Source organism: Podarcis muralis, chromosome 11 (genome assembly GCF_964188315.1).
Source record: "Podarcis muralis chromosome 11, rPodMur119.hap1.1, whole genome shotgun sequence".
In the NCBI taxonomy this organism is placed as follows: domain Eukaryota; kingdom Metazoa; phylum Chordata; class Lepidosauria; order Squamata; family Lacertidae; genus Podarcis; species Podarcis muralis.
In genome coordinates, this window is record NC_135665.1 from 4,011,946 (window position 1) to 4,032,859 (window position 20,914).

At 40.9% G+C, this 20,914-nt stretch overlaps 1 protein-coding gene across 5 annotated transcripts in view; it reads left to right on the plus strand.

Annotated features, from left to right (window-relative positions):
• Window positions 1-20,914, plus strand: part of PCSK5 (proprotein convertase subtilisin/kexin type 5) — a 244,994-nt gene that overhangs the window by 58,854 nt on the left and 165,226 nt on the right. For 4 of the 5 annotated variants that reach the window (XM_077935976.1, XM_077935978.1, XM_077935980.1 and 1 more), the window contains exons 4-5: window positions 4,236-4,379; window positions 6,054-6,130. In XM_077935976.1, coding sequence (XP_077792102.1) covers window positions 4,236-4,379; window positions 6,054-6,130 — 221 coding nt within the window. Of the gene's footprint in view, window positions 1-4,235; window positions 4,380-6,053; window positions 6,131-20,914 lie in introns of those variants that run through there. The other variant, XM_077935979.1, reaches the window with a different exon arrangement.

The window sequence follows — 20,914 nt, forward strand, 5'->3', positions numbered from 1 at the left end:
CAGTGAGCTGCCTATGGGCTAATTTCTTAGCGTTAATAGAAATGGAAGAAAGCTGCCAGATCAATTGGATATTTTGGATGAAGAAGAATAAAAGGGACTCGTCGTTTATTTTATTGTAAGATAAGAGATGAAAAATTTATGAGTGGGTTGGACATTGGTCAGTGCATTCTTTTCTTTAGTTTTGGCAGCAATAGCTGCAAAGGTCAGATAGGTTTCTTGGGTTAACATAAAGCCTATTATTATTATTATTATTATTATTATTATTATTATTATTATTTTATTTATACCTTGCCCATCTGGCTGGGTTTCCACAGCCACTCTGGGTGGCTTACAACATATCTAATAACATAATAAGAACATTGATCTTTAAAAATTTCCCTAAACAGGGCTGCCTTCAGATGTCTTCTAAAAGTCAGATACTTGTTTATTTCCTTGACATCTGATGAGAGGGCGTTCTACAGGGTGGGTGCCACTACCAAGAAGGCCCTCTTCCTAGTTCCCTGTAACTTGGCTTCTTGCAGTGAGGGAACCGCCAACAGAAGGCCCTCGGTGCTGGACCTCAGTGCCCGGGCTGAGCAATAGGGGTGGAGACGTTCCTTCAGGTATACTGGGCCAAAGCCGTGTAGGGCTGTAAAGGTCAGCAGCAACACTGAATTTTGCTCGGGAAACATACTGGGAGCTAGTGAAGATCCTTTACGACTCGTGTTATATGGTCCCAGCGGCCACTCCCAGCCACCGGTCTAGCTGCTGCATTCTGGATTAGTCCCCTTCCAAGTCCCCTTCAAAGGTAGCCCCACATATGCAGCAACCCTCACAGTTTCCATAGACACCAACCCTGATGAGTTTTAGGCATCTTTTTATTTGCCAAACTAACTGGTTAGTTGACTGGAGATGTTTTGTTGATCTCATGGTGCTGTGATATAATCTTAATTTATTACTGTAGTAGATTGATTTTTTTTAAAAGATTTTTTTTATTTGATTATGTATTATATTTTATGTTGTACCCTGCCATGGGATTAATTTTAGTGAAGGACAGGTTAAAAATAAATGATAAAAAGTATATTTTGAGTGCATGGCAGTTTGGGGGGGGGGGAGAGAATAACCAGCTATGTTTACGAGAAACTATGACTGACAGGGTCAAAATACCTTGAAAATGAATATTGAAATAGGATTGAAATCTTTATGCTATAAACTGTGTAATGCCTTGGACAGACTGTCATTTAAGTAGCCCAGCCTTGTTTGTTTACAAATTAGAAACATTATAAAACTTGCTCTTCAGCATATTGCATTGGGATTTCTAAAGTAATTAAAAAATGAGAAAAAGCGGGGTTTTAAAAATAGAATCATAGAATCATAGAGTTGGAAGAGACCACAATGGCCATCGAGTCCAACCCCCTGCCAAGCAGGAAACACCATCAGAGCACTCCTGACATATGGTTGTCAAGCCTCTGCTTAAAGACCTCCAAAGAAGGAGACTCCACCACACTCCTTGGCAGCAAATTCCACTGTCGAACAGCTCTTACTGTCAGGAAGTTCTTCCTAATGTTTAGGTGGAATCTTCTTTCTTGTAGTTTGGACCCATTGCTCCGTGTCCGCTTCTCTGGAGCAGCAGAAAACAAACTTTCTCCCTCCTCTATGTGACATCCTTTTATATATTTGAACATGGCTATCATATCACCCCTTAACCTCCTCTTCTCCAGGCTAAACATGCCCAGCTCCCTTAGCCGTTCCTCATAAGGCATCGTTTCCAGACCTTTGACCATTTTGGTTGCCCTCCTCTGGACACGTTCCAGTTTGTCAGTGTCCTTCTTGAACTGTGGTGCCCAGAACTGGACACAGTACTCCAGGTGAGGTCTGACCAGAGCAGAATACAGTGGCACTATTACTTCCCTTGATCTAGATGCTATACTCGTTTTGATGCAGCCCAGAATTGCATTGGCTTTTTTAGCTGCCGCGTCACACTGTTGGCTCATGTCAAGTTTGTGGTCAACCAAGACTCCTAGATCCTTTTCACATGTACTGCTCTCAAGCCAGGTGTCACCCATCTTGTATTTGTGCCTCTCATTTTTTTTGCCCAAGTGCAATACTTTACATTTCTCCCTGTTAAAGTTCATCTTGTTTGTTTTGGCCCAGTTCTCTAATCTGCCAAGGTCGTTTTGAAGTGTGATCCTGTCCTCTGGGGTGTTACATTGAGGCAAAATGGTTGTACACAAAAAAAAGAGAAAGAAAGGAAACTACTAGCAAAAAGAGTTATCAAAATTTACCTGGCAGGGGAAAAGACCAAGGATTAAATTTAAAATTTTAATAGCTGTAAAAAAAAGAGGTGGATTCTCATTGCCAGACTTAAAACTACAGTGGTACCTCAGGTTAAGTACTCAATTTGTTCCAGAGGTCCGTTCTTAAGGTGAAACTGTTCTTAATCTGAAGCACCGCTTTTGCTAATGGGGCCTCCTGCTGCTGCCGCGCCACCAGAGCACGATTTCTTTTTCTCAACCTGAAGCAAAGTTCTTAACCTGAAGCACTGTTTCTGGGTTAGCGGAGTCTGTAACCTGAAGCTTCAGGTTAAGAACAGCTTCAGGTTAAGAACGGACCTCCGGAACGAATTAAGTACTTAACCTGAGGTACCACTGTACTATGAAGCAGCTTGTATGATGTGGTTAAAGGAATTAAAGAATACAGGATTGTTAGACCTGGAATGTTATGGGAAACATTATGGGTAGCATGCTTATTTGTGGTATGATAAGGTAAAACTACACAAAGAATTTTAAAATCATTGCAGAAGAAGGAGTATATATGGAATATAGACTAGATACTAAGCTTTATTGGAAAAGAAAACACCTTTATGGTTATCACCTATAGAAGCCAGTCAGTACTCAAAAGAAAATAAATATGATGGAGAAGTGGGGTAAATATAGAGATATATTTTTCTGGAAATGTAAATTGAAAAAGTCTGAAGAAATCTGAGAAGGGATATCAGATTGGTTTCAATATTATCACACCAATGAGTATTTTAAAAAGGATTTATTATGAGTTCTGATTTTGGGGGGGAAATGCTTGAAGGAAGAGAGAAATTGAATTCAAAATGTATAAATTATTATTAGAATGGGAGGCGGAAGATGAAATAGTGAAATTGGTAATGATGAAAAGATTTAGGACACAATATAGAAATAAGCAATATAGAAATAAGGCCAATACATGGCACTTTAAAAAAAATACATTGCCACCTTTACAAATTCCAAAGCACTAATAGATTGCATGGAGTACAAGGGAACTGATTTTTTTTGGGGGGGGGGAGTGAATGAACTTTTGAGAACTCTTGTGGCTAATACGTGTTGCTATGATACTTGTTCTAAGAATTTATTCCCCCCTTTTCTGCTTGTTCTCATGGAGCCCAGGGGAGCTGGAGCAAAGCACCACTCCTGAGGAAGGCCTGAATAGGATACTCATTAAAAGGATTCACACTCTCTGTGGTTCCCAAATGTCAGCCTCATTTCTTTATAAACTCACCTCCTCCATACAAAACAAAGAAAATATGAGAGAGAACAGTTCATTTTTCATTTAACATAAACTGGTGTACAAAAGCTCTGTCATAGCTGCTCTTCAATGAGCACCTAAAGTGGCAATTATTTGGGGGGAATTGTTTTGGCTACAGGTTCTTAGCTGCTGTTCCCCTCCTGCTGGTGCTGCACTAAACATGCCAGGAACTCTTTTTTTGTAGATATAAAGGAATCTGGATAAGTTTCCAGACAGCTATTTCAGGGATTATACAGTACATAACACTGCCTCTCCCTGCCCATCCACCCCAAGCATTTTTTGTGTTTCCATGGCTATTCTGTGCAGGCATTTTGTCTACTTTTATCCACATGCAGTTGTGTTGGAAAATTCAAATACACTTTCTTCCCCCAGCAATCAAGTGTACTGTACTATGGAATGCTTAGAAAAGAGCTGTGGGGTTTCCAAAGGCCCATAATAACAATTAAGTGGTCTAATAACTATACCCTGATATGATGAGCAATCTCAAAAGAAATAACTAGCTCTATTTTCATTTCATTTAGCGTCCCTTTCAAATTATCTTGCTGTTTGTTAATTAGGGCATTGATTTTCTGTCTCTCCAGTTTAAATCAATATGCTCATTTGTGGATAATTAAATTGGTTATCCTAATGAATAGGCTAATATTTCCTTGCATTGCACTGGCAACTAATTTCCTGCTTGTTGTTTGTTTTTCTTCCTATAGCACTGCAGCGATAATATGAACCTCTGTCAGTCAGATATGAATATTGTAGGTGCTTGGAGGAGAGGCTACACTGGAAAGAATATTGTGATCACCATCTTGGATGATGGCATTGAAAGAAACCACCCAGACTTGATGCAGAATTATGTGAGTCTCCACAGTGCTTTGGATAGCTGTTTTATTCTTTTATGCTTATTTGTTTATTTCAACAACTTGTATACTTCTTAATTACAGTATCCCCTGGAAAGGTGTACAGGAGACTCAGTAGAATGAAACTTACAATTTTCATTTTGCAAGCCATGTATCTGAGGCATGGGCACCACTAACTGCTGAAATTTTACCTATCAGTAAACCGAATCTGGTCTTGCCCTACACAAACAAGCTCAAACGTAATGGATTTGCTGTGTTATTTCAATAATTAATCTCGTCTTGGTCTTTCGCTATGTGGCCATATTTGGTGTACTTTTCAGGTGAGCAATATTCTGAATCACTGCATCAGTCACACGCAATCCATGCCCTCTAACCCAGAGGGCTCTTACGCCAAGCCACACCCTACTACCCCAATGTTGGCAGCCCTGTTTCAGACAGAGTTGCTGATGAACAGGATTCTGAATTGGTGCACAATTCACACATAATCTGTGTTCATGGCCATGATCCCTGTTTTGATTGCTGCGAGTCCAGCTACCATACCGACAAAGCACCAATAATATCTCTAAACTCCAGTATTCAGAAGTATCTGGTGGTATTCTCTGCTACACTTCCTGTTCGGCACTATCCTTAGCTTGCTGCTGGAATATATCATTAGGACATGGTTAGAATCTCAATAGTTAACATATTTCTAGATTCTCACTGAGCATAAATTAACCAGGGATTACTAACTCCACCCCATTCAAGTCCTTCATGAATTTAACAGATCAACTTAATTCTCCATTTCGTTACCTATTTTCGTTACTCCATTTTCGTTACCTATTACCTAAGCTAAAAAATTCACATAAGAGAAAATGACATTAATGTTTAATTGTATTACATATGTGAATGAATATATTTTGGCAATGTTATACAGAATCACTTGAAGCCAATAGACTAATTAGTTTTGAACGAACGAGAAATAAAGATTAATCTGCCTCATCAAATAACAAGAGTTGCAAAGATACACAGATGTTTACATTGTTTTCTACAGGCAAATGTGGAGAAGACAAAACCACATTTCCCATCCATTAAAAGTTGCATATGCTCCCTGAAGATACAAAAAAATATGTCATCTAGTAGCTACTGTTAATAAAGATACACTTTCCCCAAACGGCTTTATTTTTCAAGTTGTATGTTTAAATTCTTTATTGACGCTTGGAAATGTTTCCTTCAGGCAAATAATGTTCTCTTAGAATTATTTAAATTGCTTGGCCTTTTAACAAGAATAATGTAATTCAAGTTTGTGAACAAACTATTTATTACTGTGATAAAGAGGATTTTGATAAAGAAAAGAAATTTGAAATATAGTAAATAACTAAAACTACACAACTAAGTACTACTTAGATTAAAACAGTACTTTTCATAAATTATAAAAAAAAATATTTTAATGCAACTTCAATTTTCCAGAAGTAATTTAAATAATATATAAATCCTGCAGGTTTAGAACATGTATTACTTTCCTAAACCATGCAGCAACCACAAAACCACAGGAATGTTAGTTAACCTAATTACACTCCTGTAGAAACCTGCTGAGGAATGTATGAGCCAGATGAGTCAATGGCTAATTAATGAGGATCTGCAGTTCATTCTTTTTCCATCTCTCTTTCCATTTCCCTTCTCTCTTGACTACAGGACCCAGATGCCAGTTTTGATGTCAATGGTAATGATATTGACCCCATGCCTCGTTATGATGCCAGCAATGAAAACAAGTAAGGCCGCTCCTCTGTGGAATGCAAGGCATTGTAAATTCAATTGTATCATGCACTCTCTCTTTTTTCTACAGCACTAATTGCACAGGTTGAAACATTCTATTTTTGTTAGAATTTTTAACTTTTATCTAGTAAAGGTAATGCAGGGTATGAATTGTGTCTTTTGCATCTCACATATGCATGACATATGGTGAAGAAGCTGTTTGAGCATATAAAATATGCTCTCTCTATATATATATATTTAAAGCAACTATGTATATGGTTAGATCTTTGAATAAAGTTGAGTTACAAGTATTTGAACTGCATTTATTTTCAGAATGGTATTGGTCATACTTTCTCAGGTAGCTTCTGATACTTGCTTGTAATTCTGGTGTCTAGGTGCTGCTTTGAGTAATCCGAAACTGGTTGCTGTGTCTATACCAAACAGGAATCAAATACGTAGAGTTGTTGTTCACTAGGTTCATAAAATGCCTATTTTTTCTGTCTGTCTGTGACTGGAACATAGCTGAACATAGTTCACTGTATTGTGGTCTGGCAAGCATCGTTTTTGCAGTCTCAGGGTGATCATAAAACCGAGAGGCTTACTGAGTTCCTATTTGCTCACCATACATGACAGGTAGACTAAAACGGCTCAGTGGCTGTCAAGTTGTGTAGACAAGGTATGGGGCTAGTCTGCCTATTATTACCTGGATACAGAAAGGTGGAGAAAAAACCTATGTGGAAGCTCCACAAACTCCATAATTCTTAAAAGCACAAGTTCCCTTTTGCGAGTCTTAATATGCTTCTCCCCTGTTTAGGAAACAAAACACATTTATGGTGGGAATAGTATGGTCAGGGCCTAAGGGCAGATGCGCCACTTCCTTTCTGAATGACTAAGCTGAGCAGTTTTATTGACTTGACTTCTCTGTTGTGGACACCTGAGAACTGGCTGACCAGCAGCCCTTCAGATATCTTTGTTGCAGGCTTTTTAGGACTTTAAAACAGCACTTTGAATTGCATCTGAAGATACACTGGGAGACACTGCATCAGCAATATATGTTTGATATGAGGGTCCAAGTTAACAATGTCACAACTACAGTGGTACCTCCATTTCCTGTGTGGGAGGTGGAATTGCAAAAGAGACCGGATTCTCTTTGGGTGGTTCAAGAGGTGATTTGACAAAACATTTCTGAATGCTTGGTTTATTCAGCTTGTACTGATCTAGTGTAAAGCTTGTTGCTATTGTTGGTATTCAACTAAGTACAGTGGTACCTCAGGTTAAGTACTTAATTTGTTCCGGCGGTCTGTTCTTAACCTGAAACTGTTCTTAACCTGAAGCACCACTTTAGCTAATGGGGCCTCCAGCTGCCGCCACGCCACCAGAGCATGATTTCTGTTCTCATCCTGAAACAAAGTTTTTAACCCGAGGTACTATTTCTGGGTTAGCGGAGTCTGTAACCTGAAGCGGATGTAACCTGAGGTACCACTGTATGTCCTGAATTAGCTGAAGTATTTAAATGCTCTTCAAAGGCATTCTGACGTACGCCACATTGCAGTAATCAAAAGTGGTTGTTACAAAACCATAGATAACTGCACAAAGGCCATTCATTTTACAAAGGAATGCTCAGAGTTTCTATCTCATTATGGCTGGATTGCTATGTAAAATGAATCAATCCAAATGCTTTGATTCCAAATAGTGTCATCATCCTGGTGCATCTGAAATGAAGATGCAATGCCATGATTTAGAATTTTGTGCTGGCATAGATGTTGGAATAATCCAATTCTGGCCACCATTATCATTAAATGCCACCAAAGTCACAAGTTAAAAAAAAAAAGTTTAAAACGAGGACATAAAAACAGAACTCCAGGTAAGACATATTTATTATATCATAGAATTATCTAGTCCAACCCCCTCTAATGCCGGAATCTCAACTAGATCATCCATGGCAGATGGCCATACAACCTCTGCTTAAAAATCCAAGGAAGTTGAGTCCACTACCTCTCATGGGAGTCTGTTCCACTGTCGAACAGCTCTTACTGTCAGAAAGTTCTTCTGGTATTTAGTCAGAATTTCCTTTCTTGTAACTTGAATCCATAGGTTCAGGTCCTAGCCTCCAAAGCAAGAAAAAAATAAGCTTGCTCATCCTCCATCTGACAGTCCTTCAGATATTTGAAGATGGCTATCATATCTCCTCTCAGTCTTCTATTTACCAGGCTCCTTCCATCTTGCCTCATAAGGCTTGGTTTCCAGACCCTTGGTCATTTTGGTGGCCATCCTCTGCACACATTCCAGCTTGTCAATATTCTTCTTAAATTGTAGTGTCCAGAATTGGACACAGTATTCCAGGTGTGGTCTGACCAAGGCAGAATAGAGTGGTGCTATTACTTCTCTTTGGGACGTGGGTGGTACTGTGGGTTAAACCACAGAGCCTAGGACTTGCCGATCAGAAGGTCGGCGATTCGAATCCCCGTGACGGGGTGAACTCCCATTCTTTGGTCCCTGCTTCTGCCAACCTAGCAGTTTGAAAGCACGTCAAAGTGCAAGTAGATAAATAGGTACCGCTCTGGCGGGAAGGTAAACGGCGTTTCCGTGCGCTGCTCTGGTTTGCCAGAAGCGGCTTAGTCATGCTGGCCACATGACCCAGAAGCTGTACGCCGGCTCCCTCGGCCAATAAAGTGAGATGAGCACCACAACCCCAGACTCGGCCACGACTGGACCTAATGGTCAGGGGTCCCTTTACCTTTACCTTTATTACTTCCCTTGATCTGGACACTAGACTTCTGTTGATGCAGCCTAGAATAGTGTTAGCTTTTTTGCTGCTGCATCACACAGTTGACTCATGTTAAGCTTGTGGGTCCACCAAGATCCTTCTCACATGTACTGCATGCAATACCTTATCTCTGCCATGCATTCTATACAACCCTTGTACCTGATGGCCTCCAGTCAACTCATTGATGTTAGGTTTGTTAATAATAGACAGCTCAGACCTCAAGCTTCCACTGTACTCAAGAGGCCACACTTTTTGTCAAGCAAATCAACAACTAAAGGCATGGTTGAGTAGGTACAATGAGGGGAATGACAAAAACAGACTCTGTACAAAAGTCACTATTTCTGAGGATAAGGAAACAAGATTCTTTTTAAAAAGTGTCAATTCTTCATTTTAGCCCAATTGATACTTTTTTTGAAAACCTATTTCTCTCTCGCCTTGTTGTTATCATAGCAATTACAATGGTCCCTTTGTTGTTTTCTTTCTGCAAGCATACTTAGTTTCATTGCAAATGATGCAGCTGTATTTTTTGTTTTGGTTGCCAAGTAGTGATGGACATTCCTGCTTGATTTTTCTTTGCTAGGTTCCACTTAATTAAGTGCCTAACAGAGAAATCTAGCATCTAGGATTTTATCCTCTGGATAGGAGGGAAGGGAACTACCTAAAACTCCAACATTATTTACCCCAGCAAGTTTTCCCATTCCTGCAAAGAAAGGTCAGCAGATAAGGGTCTTGGCTCCACCCACAGGTCGAAGGCAGGCAGCAACATTTTGGGATGTAGGGCTCCCAGGATTCAGTTTGCTCCCACCTTCATGGAGTGCAGCCAGATCTCCATTTGCTCCTATTCTTTTGCTGTCTCCTTGGGTCTTTAAATATATTTACCTCACTGGCTTGCTCTCCATCAGTTCTGCTGGTCCCCAAGCCCCTTCTCTGGTGTTTTTAACTCACTTCCTTCTCTCTTTGTCTTTTCCTGCCAAAATACAAGAAGGGAGTTAGCTCTAAATTTTAACCCCCTCTTACTCCTTCCAAGGCAGCAGTAGTGCAAGCTGAACCTAAAACTTCTAACTAGTTTTCCAGTTATAGCTCCACTAAAGAATGTGTCCAAATATGAATGGGAATCCCCACCAAGGTTTTGTGGTGCAATAGATAGTGCATTGGACTTCTAGCATAGTGCAGTGATTCAAAGGTTGTGGGTTCAAGTCCCACCAGAGTCACCAAGTTAAGAAGCTAGTGTCCATTGGTATCAAATTCTACACTCCTGATACTGAGTTATGGACTTATTAAAGATTCCAAATGTAGACTGTCCAGTTTCCACTTTAGTTTCTAGGATTTTACTTTCCTCAGGATGGAAAGAATGCCACTTGGACTTTGTCATTCACAGTGCCCTTGAAGTGTCTCCTTATTTATCTGTTCTTCACGCACAGCAACCTTATTGCTAGAGCATCTCTAGTCTGGACTGATGACCTCCTCTGCCACCCAGATCAGGATCCAAGCCATACTTGACAAATGCTGCTTATGATCTACTGATCAGCTGCCTTTATTGCAGATGCCACATTGGATTCCACCTAGTTTGCTTCCCACTCTCTGGTAGCAGACATTGTGGCTAAGCATACTCTATAGCTTGAGCACTGGGATGCTGACACCCCCATCTAGGATTAAATAGCTCCCTACATGGGTACTAAACTGCTTGAAGAGAATATCTTAAAGGATAGCTTGGTTGAAGCAAAAGATGCTACTTATCCATAAGAGGGATGACAAGAGATTTAATAGACGTTAACTCACCATACTCTCCCAACCAGTCCTTTTGTAATTTTCATCTGCAAGGAAGAAACAGAGTACGAACCTAACAGATCAAGGAGCAAGCCAAGCAACAATCCTAACCAGACCCAGCCCAATCACCTCCACCACTTTTGCTGCTGCTGCCTCTGTTGCTGCCGCCTTAATTTGTCTCTCTCTGGAACAAGTGAAAAAGATCGGCTCAGAGGTTTGGACCCTCATCAAATCCAAGAAAGTGGACCTCATGTTTATGGCACGAGTTCTAGGTCTGTGCATCTCAGCAGCACATACCATTCTGGGGGGAAAGCACCACACCATTCCTTCTCTAATGGGCTCTGCTTCCCTACCAGAAAGTCATCACATTGAGCAGACACCTGCATGTCAAACTCCCTCACCACATCCACCAAGTCTTGAGATAGTGGACAGTGTGATCCAACCTGCAGAAGGGCTCTCTTTTCGGCAATCTCCTGAGAATAGCAATCGCCTCAGATGGGTTAGGGAGCTCACTGTGGAGATCTAAACATCCAAGGCCTATGGTCTTCTGTGGAAGCATCAATGAACATTAGTTGGCTAGAGCTTTGAGCAGCTTGACTAGCCCTACAGCACTTTGCTCCTCATCTCCACCTCAGCAACGTCCTAATCCGCATGAATTCCACTACAGCAAAATCCAGCATCAGTAGACAAGGAGGCACCCAGTCTTGGGAGCTTCAGGCAGAAGCATCCCTCCTTCTCAGCTGGGCAGAACACAATGTCCTGTCAGTCACAGCCAAGCACATCTCCAGTCTCCTGAACGCAAAAGCAGACAGGCTGAGCCACAGGAATATAGACCAAGCAGAATGGCAACTGTATTTGGCAGTTTTTCAACAGCTTCTGTCTTAAGTTCAATCAGTGCTATGTGGACCTCTTTGCCTTAGCAGAAATCATCCACTTCCATGGTTCTTTACTAGATTCCAGTCACCATCAGTGGAGGCATGGGATACCCTGCTCTCCCCATGGCTACCAGGACTTTTCTATGCCTTCATTCCACTTCCTATCATTCTGAGGGTCCTTCAGAAGATCACAGAAGTGAAAGAGAGAGTCCACCTCATTGCACCATTTGGCCTCATTGCTCTTTGTTCCCTCAAATACTCCACCTCACAGAACAAATCTTCTCTCTCAAGGTCCGATTCTTGATCCAGATCCCGAGTGGCTCCAGCTGATTGCATGCAGTTTGAACGGTGACAACCTAACTAAGCTGGACTTACCTGCAGACATCACTGATAAACTCCACTCCAGGAGGCCCTCTACTTATACCAATCCACCCAGAAAACCTTTTGGCTCTGGTGCATGACCACAAGATGTTCCTACAAGAAACTGGAATTTTCTACTATCTTTTCCTGTTTCCAGGATGGCCTCGGTAGAGGCCTTTGCCCAAAAACTATCAAGAAGTGGTGGCTCTCTCCTCCATCCTGTCCTGACCATTCACTTTCTCCCTCTCCTCCCATCCACTCTTGAAATGATTCCTTAGAGGGACAACGCTTAAAATGTTCCCTGACCAGCCACAGAAGCCTCCCTTCAAAGCACTGTGGAAGGTCTCCTTCAAACTACTATACTTCAAGGTCACATTTTTAGTTTTACTTCAGCACACAATTTTGGAACTTGGCACTGTATCCACATCCAAGCACCTCTGAACTTTCACAAAGATAGCCTTCTTTTCTAAAGACGCTTCTAGCTTCCACTTGCAGCAAGAACTTGTTCTTCCCTCCTGTCTAGTGCATCCAAGAGAAAAGGCTTGGCATTCTCTGGACATATACAGAGCCTTAAAAATATACATTGCTCAAACCAAAGAGCTCAGGTGAACAGAATCTCTCTTTGTGTCCTTCCATCTCTTCTCCTTGGGGAAGAAGGTAACCTCTGCCACCTTAGCCAGATGGATAAAAGCCTGCATTGCTCTTTCCTGTAAGGCTTCCCATGCCTTCTCACATCACTGCTCACTCTACACATTCTGCAGCCACCTCTGCTGCGTTCTCTACTAATGCTTCCATTGCAGAGCGAACATCTGGGCCTCCTCCAGCGCCTTACAAGACACTATTGCCTTTGCTTCAGTGGAAGCTGCCTTTGGTCGGAGGCTCCTACAAAAGGTCCTCTTTCCATAACACTGCAGCCTGTCTCCTGCCTGAGATTGGGATAGCTCTGGTATGTCCCAACCTGCTGACCTTTCATTGCTGGAATGCGAAAAAGTATGATTGTTCCTTCCTTAATTGTAGTTTGCTATTCCCAATGAAAGGGGCAGGATCTACCCTTAAGACGGACTGCAGTACCTATCATTTTCGCTCTCCTTTCTCCTTTCTCTGTATGTCTCAGGCACAGAATTTGATTTTTCCTTCTATAACTCCTGTCCTTTCTCAAGCTTTGTGAGTTCACAAACTCAATCCTGGGAGTCTTGCGTCCCAAAAGGTTGCTGCCTGCCTGCAACCTGTGGGTGGAACCAAGACCCAATCTGCTGACCTTTCATTGGGAATTAAAAACTTACAATTCAGGTAGGTACAATTGTACTTTCTGAATGCCCACTCAAGATTCATAGATTGCCCCCTGAAGGACATTTGGTTCTGATTAAGAATTTTTATTTATTTATTTAATAAAACATGTATACTACTTACTAGAACAAAAGACCTCTAAGCTAGTTGACCATTTAAAAAATAATAATCAGCCACCTAAACTCAAAACAAGTAAAACAGTATCTCCCCTAACATGTGCAATAGATTATTCTATCCGTCATTTTTTGTACCAGTTGCCTTTTCTCCTTGTTGGCTTTGGCTGGTGAAAACAGCATAGTCAAACTTCCTTGTTAATTTGGCATGTATAAAAAATAATTAAACAGAATATGGGGCTATAATACAGCAGGAATAGAAGGTTGCAAGATTAGAAAGCTTGGCCCAAAACATGAAAGCCAAAATCTTCAAAGAATGAGAGTGGGAAAACGTGGGGGCATTGACTTCTAGCTGCTGAGTTCGTTGGTGGGGCGTAATGAGGAATCTCTTCTTTCTTAAGAACTTCAGAGGATGGAAATACCTACTACAGATATTTGTGCTATCCTGAGCATATTATTATTATTATTATTATTATTATTATTATTATTATTATTTTGCTGGTGTCACAAGTATCAAGTATTGAGCTGTGAAACAGCTACAATTTTCAGGTTGCCCAATATTGTTTATGTAATATCCTCATTTATTTTTTTTAAAAAAGTACTGTGTGTTACCTCAGTTTAAGTAATTTAATACTCATAGTAATTTATGTGCCTTAAATTGTAGAGACACTTTTACATGTCCTGTTTGACTCTTCCTAATATTAAGAAATCCAAAACGAGACCCACTTCTTAGTATTTATTGCAGGAGCTGCCAGGGCTAAAGTAGGTAGTTCCCTGTTTACATGTAATGAACCCCCACAACCAAAGCTTTTTTCTAGCTCCAAAAGGTGTCAGAACTCGCCTCCCCAAGAAGACCCATCCAAAGCCCAGAGACAATATATTATGGCTAGGGGGTGGTGTCTCCTTGTGAGCCAGAGGCAGCCTCTGTCACCCTCCATTTGCGGAGGTCCCTCAGTCACTTTCACAGGTCTGGAGAGATTGTGCGGGTGGGGATGGTGGAGATTGGGAAAAGAGGCAGCCTGCCCCACTTGCTCAGCTGTACCCCTCTCTGAGAGGTGCTGGAACACTGTTACGGGGCATTCCAGCTGGAAAAAAAGCCCTGCCCACAACCTTAGTCTGGAATATCTCTCTAGTAATGAAGGATGTGAAGGTATTACATCTGCTACTCACACCCTGCTCAGGCTACAACATTGCTTGGGCCATGGTAGTCTCCGCTGGCTCATTTTGGCTTACTTCCTGTGTTGGCTCCCACTCAGTGGCCAACTAAAGTTCAGCTTTGGCAATTTATGCTTTGGCAACTAGCCAGGCATCGTTTTGTCAAAAGTAGTTCTTTATCACTGCCCACTACAGTGGTACCTCGCAAGACAAAAAACTCGCTAGACGAAAGGTTTTTCCGTTTGCGAGTTGCCTCACAAGACGAATTTCCCTATGGGCTTGCTTCGCAAGACGAAAATGTCTCGCGACTTTGTTTCCTTTGTCTAAATAATAATTCGCAAGACGAAAAATTCGCTAGACAACAAAACTTGCGGAACGAATTAATTTCGTCTTGCGGGGCACCACTGTACTTTATTGCTTTTTAATAGGTGTCACATTATTTGATGGTATTTGATTTTACTAAAAAAATTCCTTCCAGTTTACTATTATATTCTAATGGATTATTGAATATTTCTTTATTTGATATACAGTAGGTTGTTTATTTTAAAGATATGTTTTTATTATGACTGTTTTTGTATTGGATCATATGTGATCTTTGCTGTCTGTTGTTTCTTCAGTTTGTAAACCGCCTTGTGCATAGTAATAAAGAAAGGCGGCATACAAATTAAAAGTGAAATGAAAATGAAATGGAACATACAGCGGATATATCAGCAGATTAGAGAATGTAATTATTTTGGCCAGTTGGACAGTATTTGGTCAGATTGCAAGTAACTGTCCGTTAGGGATTCCATTATAAGACTTTCATTATATTATATTATATTGCATTTGCTGACAGGCTATACATACTAACTAAATGACACTTTCATTTTTTAAAACCAAGTTTTCAGAAGTGTGGATTCTGCCAGGAAGAAGCCTACAAACATTCATCACTTGAGCCCTGTGATAATTTTTAGGAAGCAATTATGGTTTCTTTAACTACTATGGTATGCAGGAGTCCTGCCAGATAATTAGTTTGGTTTGAACAAATTGGCAGAGACTCATGAAGTCGTCGGAGTCACAGGCCCACACTAGACTTTCATGTTTGCTTCATTAAAGACAAGAGTCAGCTGTGTATGAAATCACTTCTGCTATGCAAAGTGTCTTGTTTTGTTTTTATGCTGAAACTCTTGTGCTGACCTCTATCATGTTCAGGTTTCACCTGTAAATATACTTAAAAGCAAAGGTGGGCTGACTTTATTCTTGGATTGCCTTAAAAGAAAAGATTCTCATGGACTTTGTATGTTTTTCATTTACAAAGCAATAATCCATATTCTAAACATCTTACTATTTAAACCTCATCCATATTAAGTGATCATTCTATGAATTCTTGCTTTAGAAAATAAGAAGTACCTTGTTATATCAAAACAAAGTCCATTTAATTTAGTATTATTCGTCATAACCCTAATCATTAGCAGGCATTAAGCAATTGGCCAGAAATTAGTAGACTTCATGCATTAAAAACCAGGAGCGATGTGTAACGGGCCTAAAAAGGTAGAGAATTTTAACGTGTGTTCAAAGCTTAGCTGTATAACACGGTCTTATTATCATTTCTGAACCTTAAAAGAGGGGAGCAGCCACACCTGTGCATATAGGGAGTCCCATTAGCAGCATGCCACAGTGGAAAAAGCTGTCCCAGGTCCTCACAAATTGTGCTTCTTGAAGTGGTGGGATGCATAACAGATTTCCTGGTGTTGAGCACAATGAGTGGATAGGACTGTATGGGGGGGGGGTCCTTCCACTATACGGTCACAAGCCAGTTATATGCAAGAACCAGCACTATTAATTTTGCCTGGAGACTGCCTGGAAGCCAGTGCAGATGAAACAAAACTGGGGTGATAATGATCAGCAAAGCAGGCTCTAGAAATTAATCTGGTCACAGCATCATCAAATATAAATGTATTGTGAAAGAGTACATTTGTTAAGAACACAAAACAAGATTCAGGTTTAGAGTGCAAATGCAGGTTGTATATCTTTAATCTCTTCTGGAAAATAATCATTGTAATGATAATTCTGTTAGGTTGCAAGACTGGCTTGCATGTTTGAAGTTATTATTCACAGTGCAGCCCTGTGGACATCACTGCATAAAACTTTCACAAATACAGTTTTATGGTGGTAATTTGCATGGGTGATGTGGCTGAAGAAAAGCCTGCCATGTCCATGCATGTTTTTAAAAAGACGTGCTTAGGTGATTTGTCCTGTACAGGCAGCCCACTAGTGTGCATGGACCATAGCAGAATGCAACCCAGAATGTTACACTCCCTGAAGTCTGCAAGGTCAGTTGCAATTCAGTATTATACCTTACATCAAAATGACTGTGTGGCAGGGGCCACCAATCTGAAATGAGTGGGGACCAATTTTAAAAGATTTTTTTAACAACAACAACAACAAAAAAAGGTCAGGCACTTTGTTCACTTGCAGAGGGGCTCTTCTGAGTGTGTGTGAGAGTATGCTTAAGTATGCTCTATGTATTTGTGTGACAGAAAGAGAGGGAGATATGCATATGGAGCCTGTGTCAGAAAGAGAGAGGGGAGATGTGTGGTCTGTTTGTGAGTGTGGTCTGTTGGAGAGTGAGAGATCCACTTGAGCAAAGAGAAGATATGTGTGTGTGGTTACATATATGCAAAGTGCATGAACAGGGCTGACTTGCCCATCAGGAGGACTGAGGCAACTGCCTCAGGTGGCAGAATCCCAAGGGGTGGCACCCCTGTAGGCACTCTGCTCACATCTTCTGCCACTGGAGAAGCAAGGAGAAGCACCTTCAGGTGAGATCTCCTGGATCTCTCATGATATATTGCCATAAGCCAGCAGTCGCAGCCATAAGCAATGAAACGGGATGGGCAGCCTCTGTGTATGAATGTCTGTGAAAAACAAATGCATGTGTGTTTGTGGTCTGTATGTGTGTGGTGAGCGTTTGTAAGTGAGAGGTGTGAGGTCGCCTTGTATCCCCCCCCCCCCCGGTACTGTGGAATGTTCCCTATTATTAGACCGCAACAGCATAGTTGTGTGTGGAAACAATATTGTGTGATCTCCAATCAGCACCAGCAGGGCATACATGACTTCTCACTGCAAGCATGAGATTGTCCAGGGATGGGGTGAGGGAGCCGCAATGACTATACTCTCTTTAATTTTGTGTTATGTCATGACCCCAATGGCAGCCATTTTGTATTATGCCACACCCCCATGGCAGATATTTTGTGACAGGTGCCCGCAGCACTTTCTCAAAACTGGAAATGTGCCTTTTGGTCCTAAAAGGTTGTCCCTGCACAGAGTTAACAATCAGGAAGCATTCCCAGAATCAAGCATAAATCCATACAACCATATTTTCAGTGGAATGTGCTTTAGAATTACTTTTCAGTAGGGATCTGTATGGATCTTTGTTTTTGTGAATGATTCATATAAAATCTAATTGGAGGCCAGAAAGGTTTAGCAGACCTGATTTTATAGGTTTGTTGAACTCATGTCAGCTCATAGCTAGACCTCATTTTCAGTCATTCAGAAAGCCAGGATCTCTATGAGACTACAGCTTGAGGTTACAAGAGGTGAAAAGGCTATGTACACTCACCCTAAATTGCAGCAGATTCTCAGAGACTGCAATTCCTCAAAGGGGTTATAAAGATGTCAGAAACAGAAATCATGTTATAATTTGGGCTACAAGCTGTTCAGTGCAATCCTCTGCATGTTTACTCAGAGGTAGGTTTCATTGTGCTTGAAGTGACCTACTCCTTAGTCAGTTTAATTAATACATCAGTCAACTAAAGTTTTAGCTGGTTAAAGTGTTCCAATTTTTTATTAGTGAGGATGAAATTTAATAGCTGGGCAATAAGGCAAGGACATATTAACTTTTAGACTACTTTCATTACTGTGAGACAGGAAAAAAATGATTAAAGATTACATTTAATGGTGTGAGATACAAGGGTTATTGCGAATAACTTGTTACTTAATTTTTGAAGAAAAAATACAATATCAAAACACCATGTTTTAGGGTTGCCACATTTCAAAAAGTAAAAACCAGAACACCCCCATAATTTTCGACTGACTTGCCTAAAAAGATCTAGGACAAAGCGCCACCTTTCGGAAATCCCCCCCCCCGACAACAATTCCAGGATGCTACATGTTTTTAACACATAAAATAGCATCTTTTTAAAAAGTATACAGAAAAAAATAGAGGCACTAAAAGGTAGTAGTTAAGGGCATACAGTGGTACCTCAGGTTACATACGGTTCAGGTTACATACACTTCAGGTTACACACTCCGCTAACCCAGAAATAGTGCTTCAGGTTAAGAACTTTGCTTCAGGATAAGAACAGAAATCGTGCTCCGGTGGCAGCAGGAGGCCCCATTAACTAAAGTGGTGCTTCAGGTTAAGAACAGTTTCAGGTTAAGAATGGACCTCCGGAACGAATTAAGTATTTAACCCGAGGTACCACTGTATTATACAGTTCCTAAAAATTAAATAGTAGACCAGTATATATTGGATTAAAATATGATGTGAAATACAGTTGTTCAGTGTTCTTTCCCTAATGTCACAGAAAAGCACTTACACTGAGGCCAAGATAATATTAAAATGTATCTTTAAAGCATACATTGTTTAAATCACCTGTTTTTTCATCGGTTAACATTTATTTATGTTCACATCTACAGTCATAATTATAGTGTTACTTTACGAAATTTAAAGTGCAATACTATACCCACTTAGCTAGGTATAAGCCCCACTGAACTCAATGAGACTTACTTCTAGGTAGGCATATGCGTGGGATTATGTTGTTAGTGTTGAATCTAAGAAAGCAGGTTAGTCTACACTAGTATAGAACAAAGGATGCTACCTTTTTTAGCTGCTTATAACTAAATAGCATGGGGAGAATTGAAACCAGCGAAACAATGATTTAAACAATTATGAATCAAAGTACTTTATTTTAACTGATTTATGAATTATATATGCCATTAAACAGGATTTTGCAAGGCAATATCTGGATCTCTCATCTCACCAAAAATCACATATATTTTAAGATTGACATTTTAACAACAAAGCAACTAACTCTTGAGTTACCAGAGCACTAGGAAGCTGGATATTTAATCTGTTGGATAGACTGTAAGACTAGCCCTTCTTATCATTAATGTAACCATATCCCTGCAATGTTAGTAAGTGTTGAAATTAGAATCTAGGCTAGGTTCCAGGGAAATTTTTACATCACGCTTAACTAATTACCCCTTGCAATTTTATTTAGACCTTCCACTTAAACATCTATGCAGAATTGGATGCTTATAAAACATTTAGTTGTCTGATTTCTGTTCTTAATAGAATGTTGTTGCTTAGGAAGCATGATTGATTGATTGACATGATTTCTGTACATAGAATGGAAATCTTTAGAAGGAATACTCTGTACAAAGCATGAGCAACTTCAGTTAATTTTGTTGGTCAAGAGAAACAAACAATGAATCCAAGCAATGAATATTTTCTCCTAAGAAGTGAAAGGTGAACATAGTGTGTGACTGAATATATACCGTATTTTTCACTCTATAGGACACACTTTTCCCCCTCCAAAAATTAAGGGGAAATGTCTGTGCGTCCTATAGAGCGAATGCAGGCTGTGCGGCTAAGCCCAAAGCCAGAACAGGGAGACGGAGCACTGCGCAGCGCTCCGTCTCGCTGTTCTAGCTTGGGGTTAGCTGCGCAAAGCCTCTGCAGGGCAGCAGGGTGCCTTCACCCCGCTGTCCTGCAGAGGCTAGCAAGGCTGTTCCCAAGCCAGAACAGCGAGATGGAGAGCTCTGTCTCGCTCTTCTAGCTTGGGGATTGCTGCGCGCAAAGCCTCTGCAGGGCAGCGAGGTGCCTTCACCCCGCTGCCCTGCGGAGGCTACAAAGGCTGTCCCCGAAGCCAGAACAGCGAGACGGTCTCGCTGTTCTAGCTTGGGGATGGTAGCCGCCTGAAGCCTCCAGAGCGCAGCGGGGATTCCCGCTGTGCTCCGGAGGCTTTGGGTGAATGCACCTTGAACACACCTTGCTTTAGAGGGGGAGAACAAGAAAAAAAAATTTTCCCCCGCTCTCTCCCTCCTATGGGCCGGTGCATCCTATAGAGCGAAAAATACGGTATATAACATTCAGAGTTCACTTCAATTGGTTTTTGTTAGGAGCCTGACCTGGACACTGGGGATATACTTTGTCTAAGAAAGAGACTTGGGACCCATCATGGCCTCAGCTCACAAAGCCCTACACCACATCACAGATCATACTCTGCCACTTTCTCCATGGAGTTCTGATGAAGGTGGACCCATTGGGATGTTAAAAATCAGTGGATAAGCTCTTGTGTGTCTGCAAGGAGACTTCAAAAATAAAATATATAGTCAGAAGGAGGGGTTACTCAGGTTGAGTAGGCACCTACAGCACCTTGTAGCTCAACTGATGACCAGGAAGGGAAATTTGGTTGCACTAGCCTAAAGCTG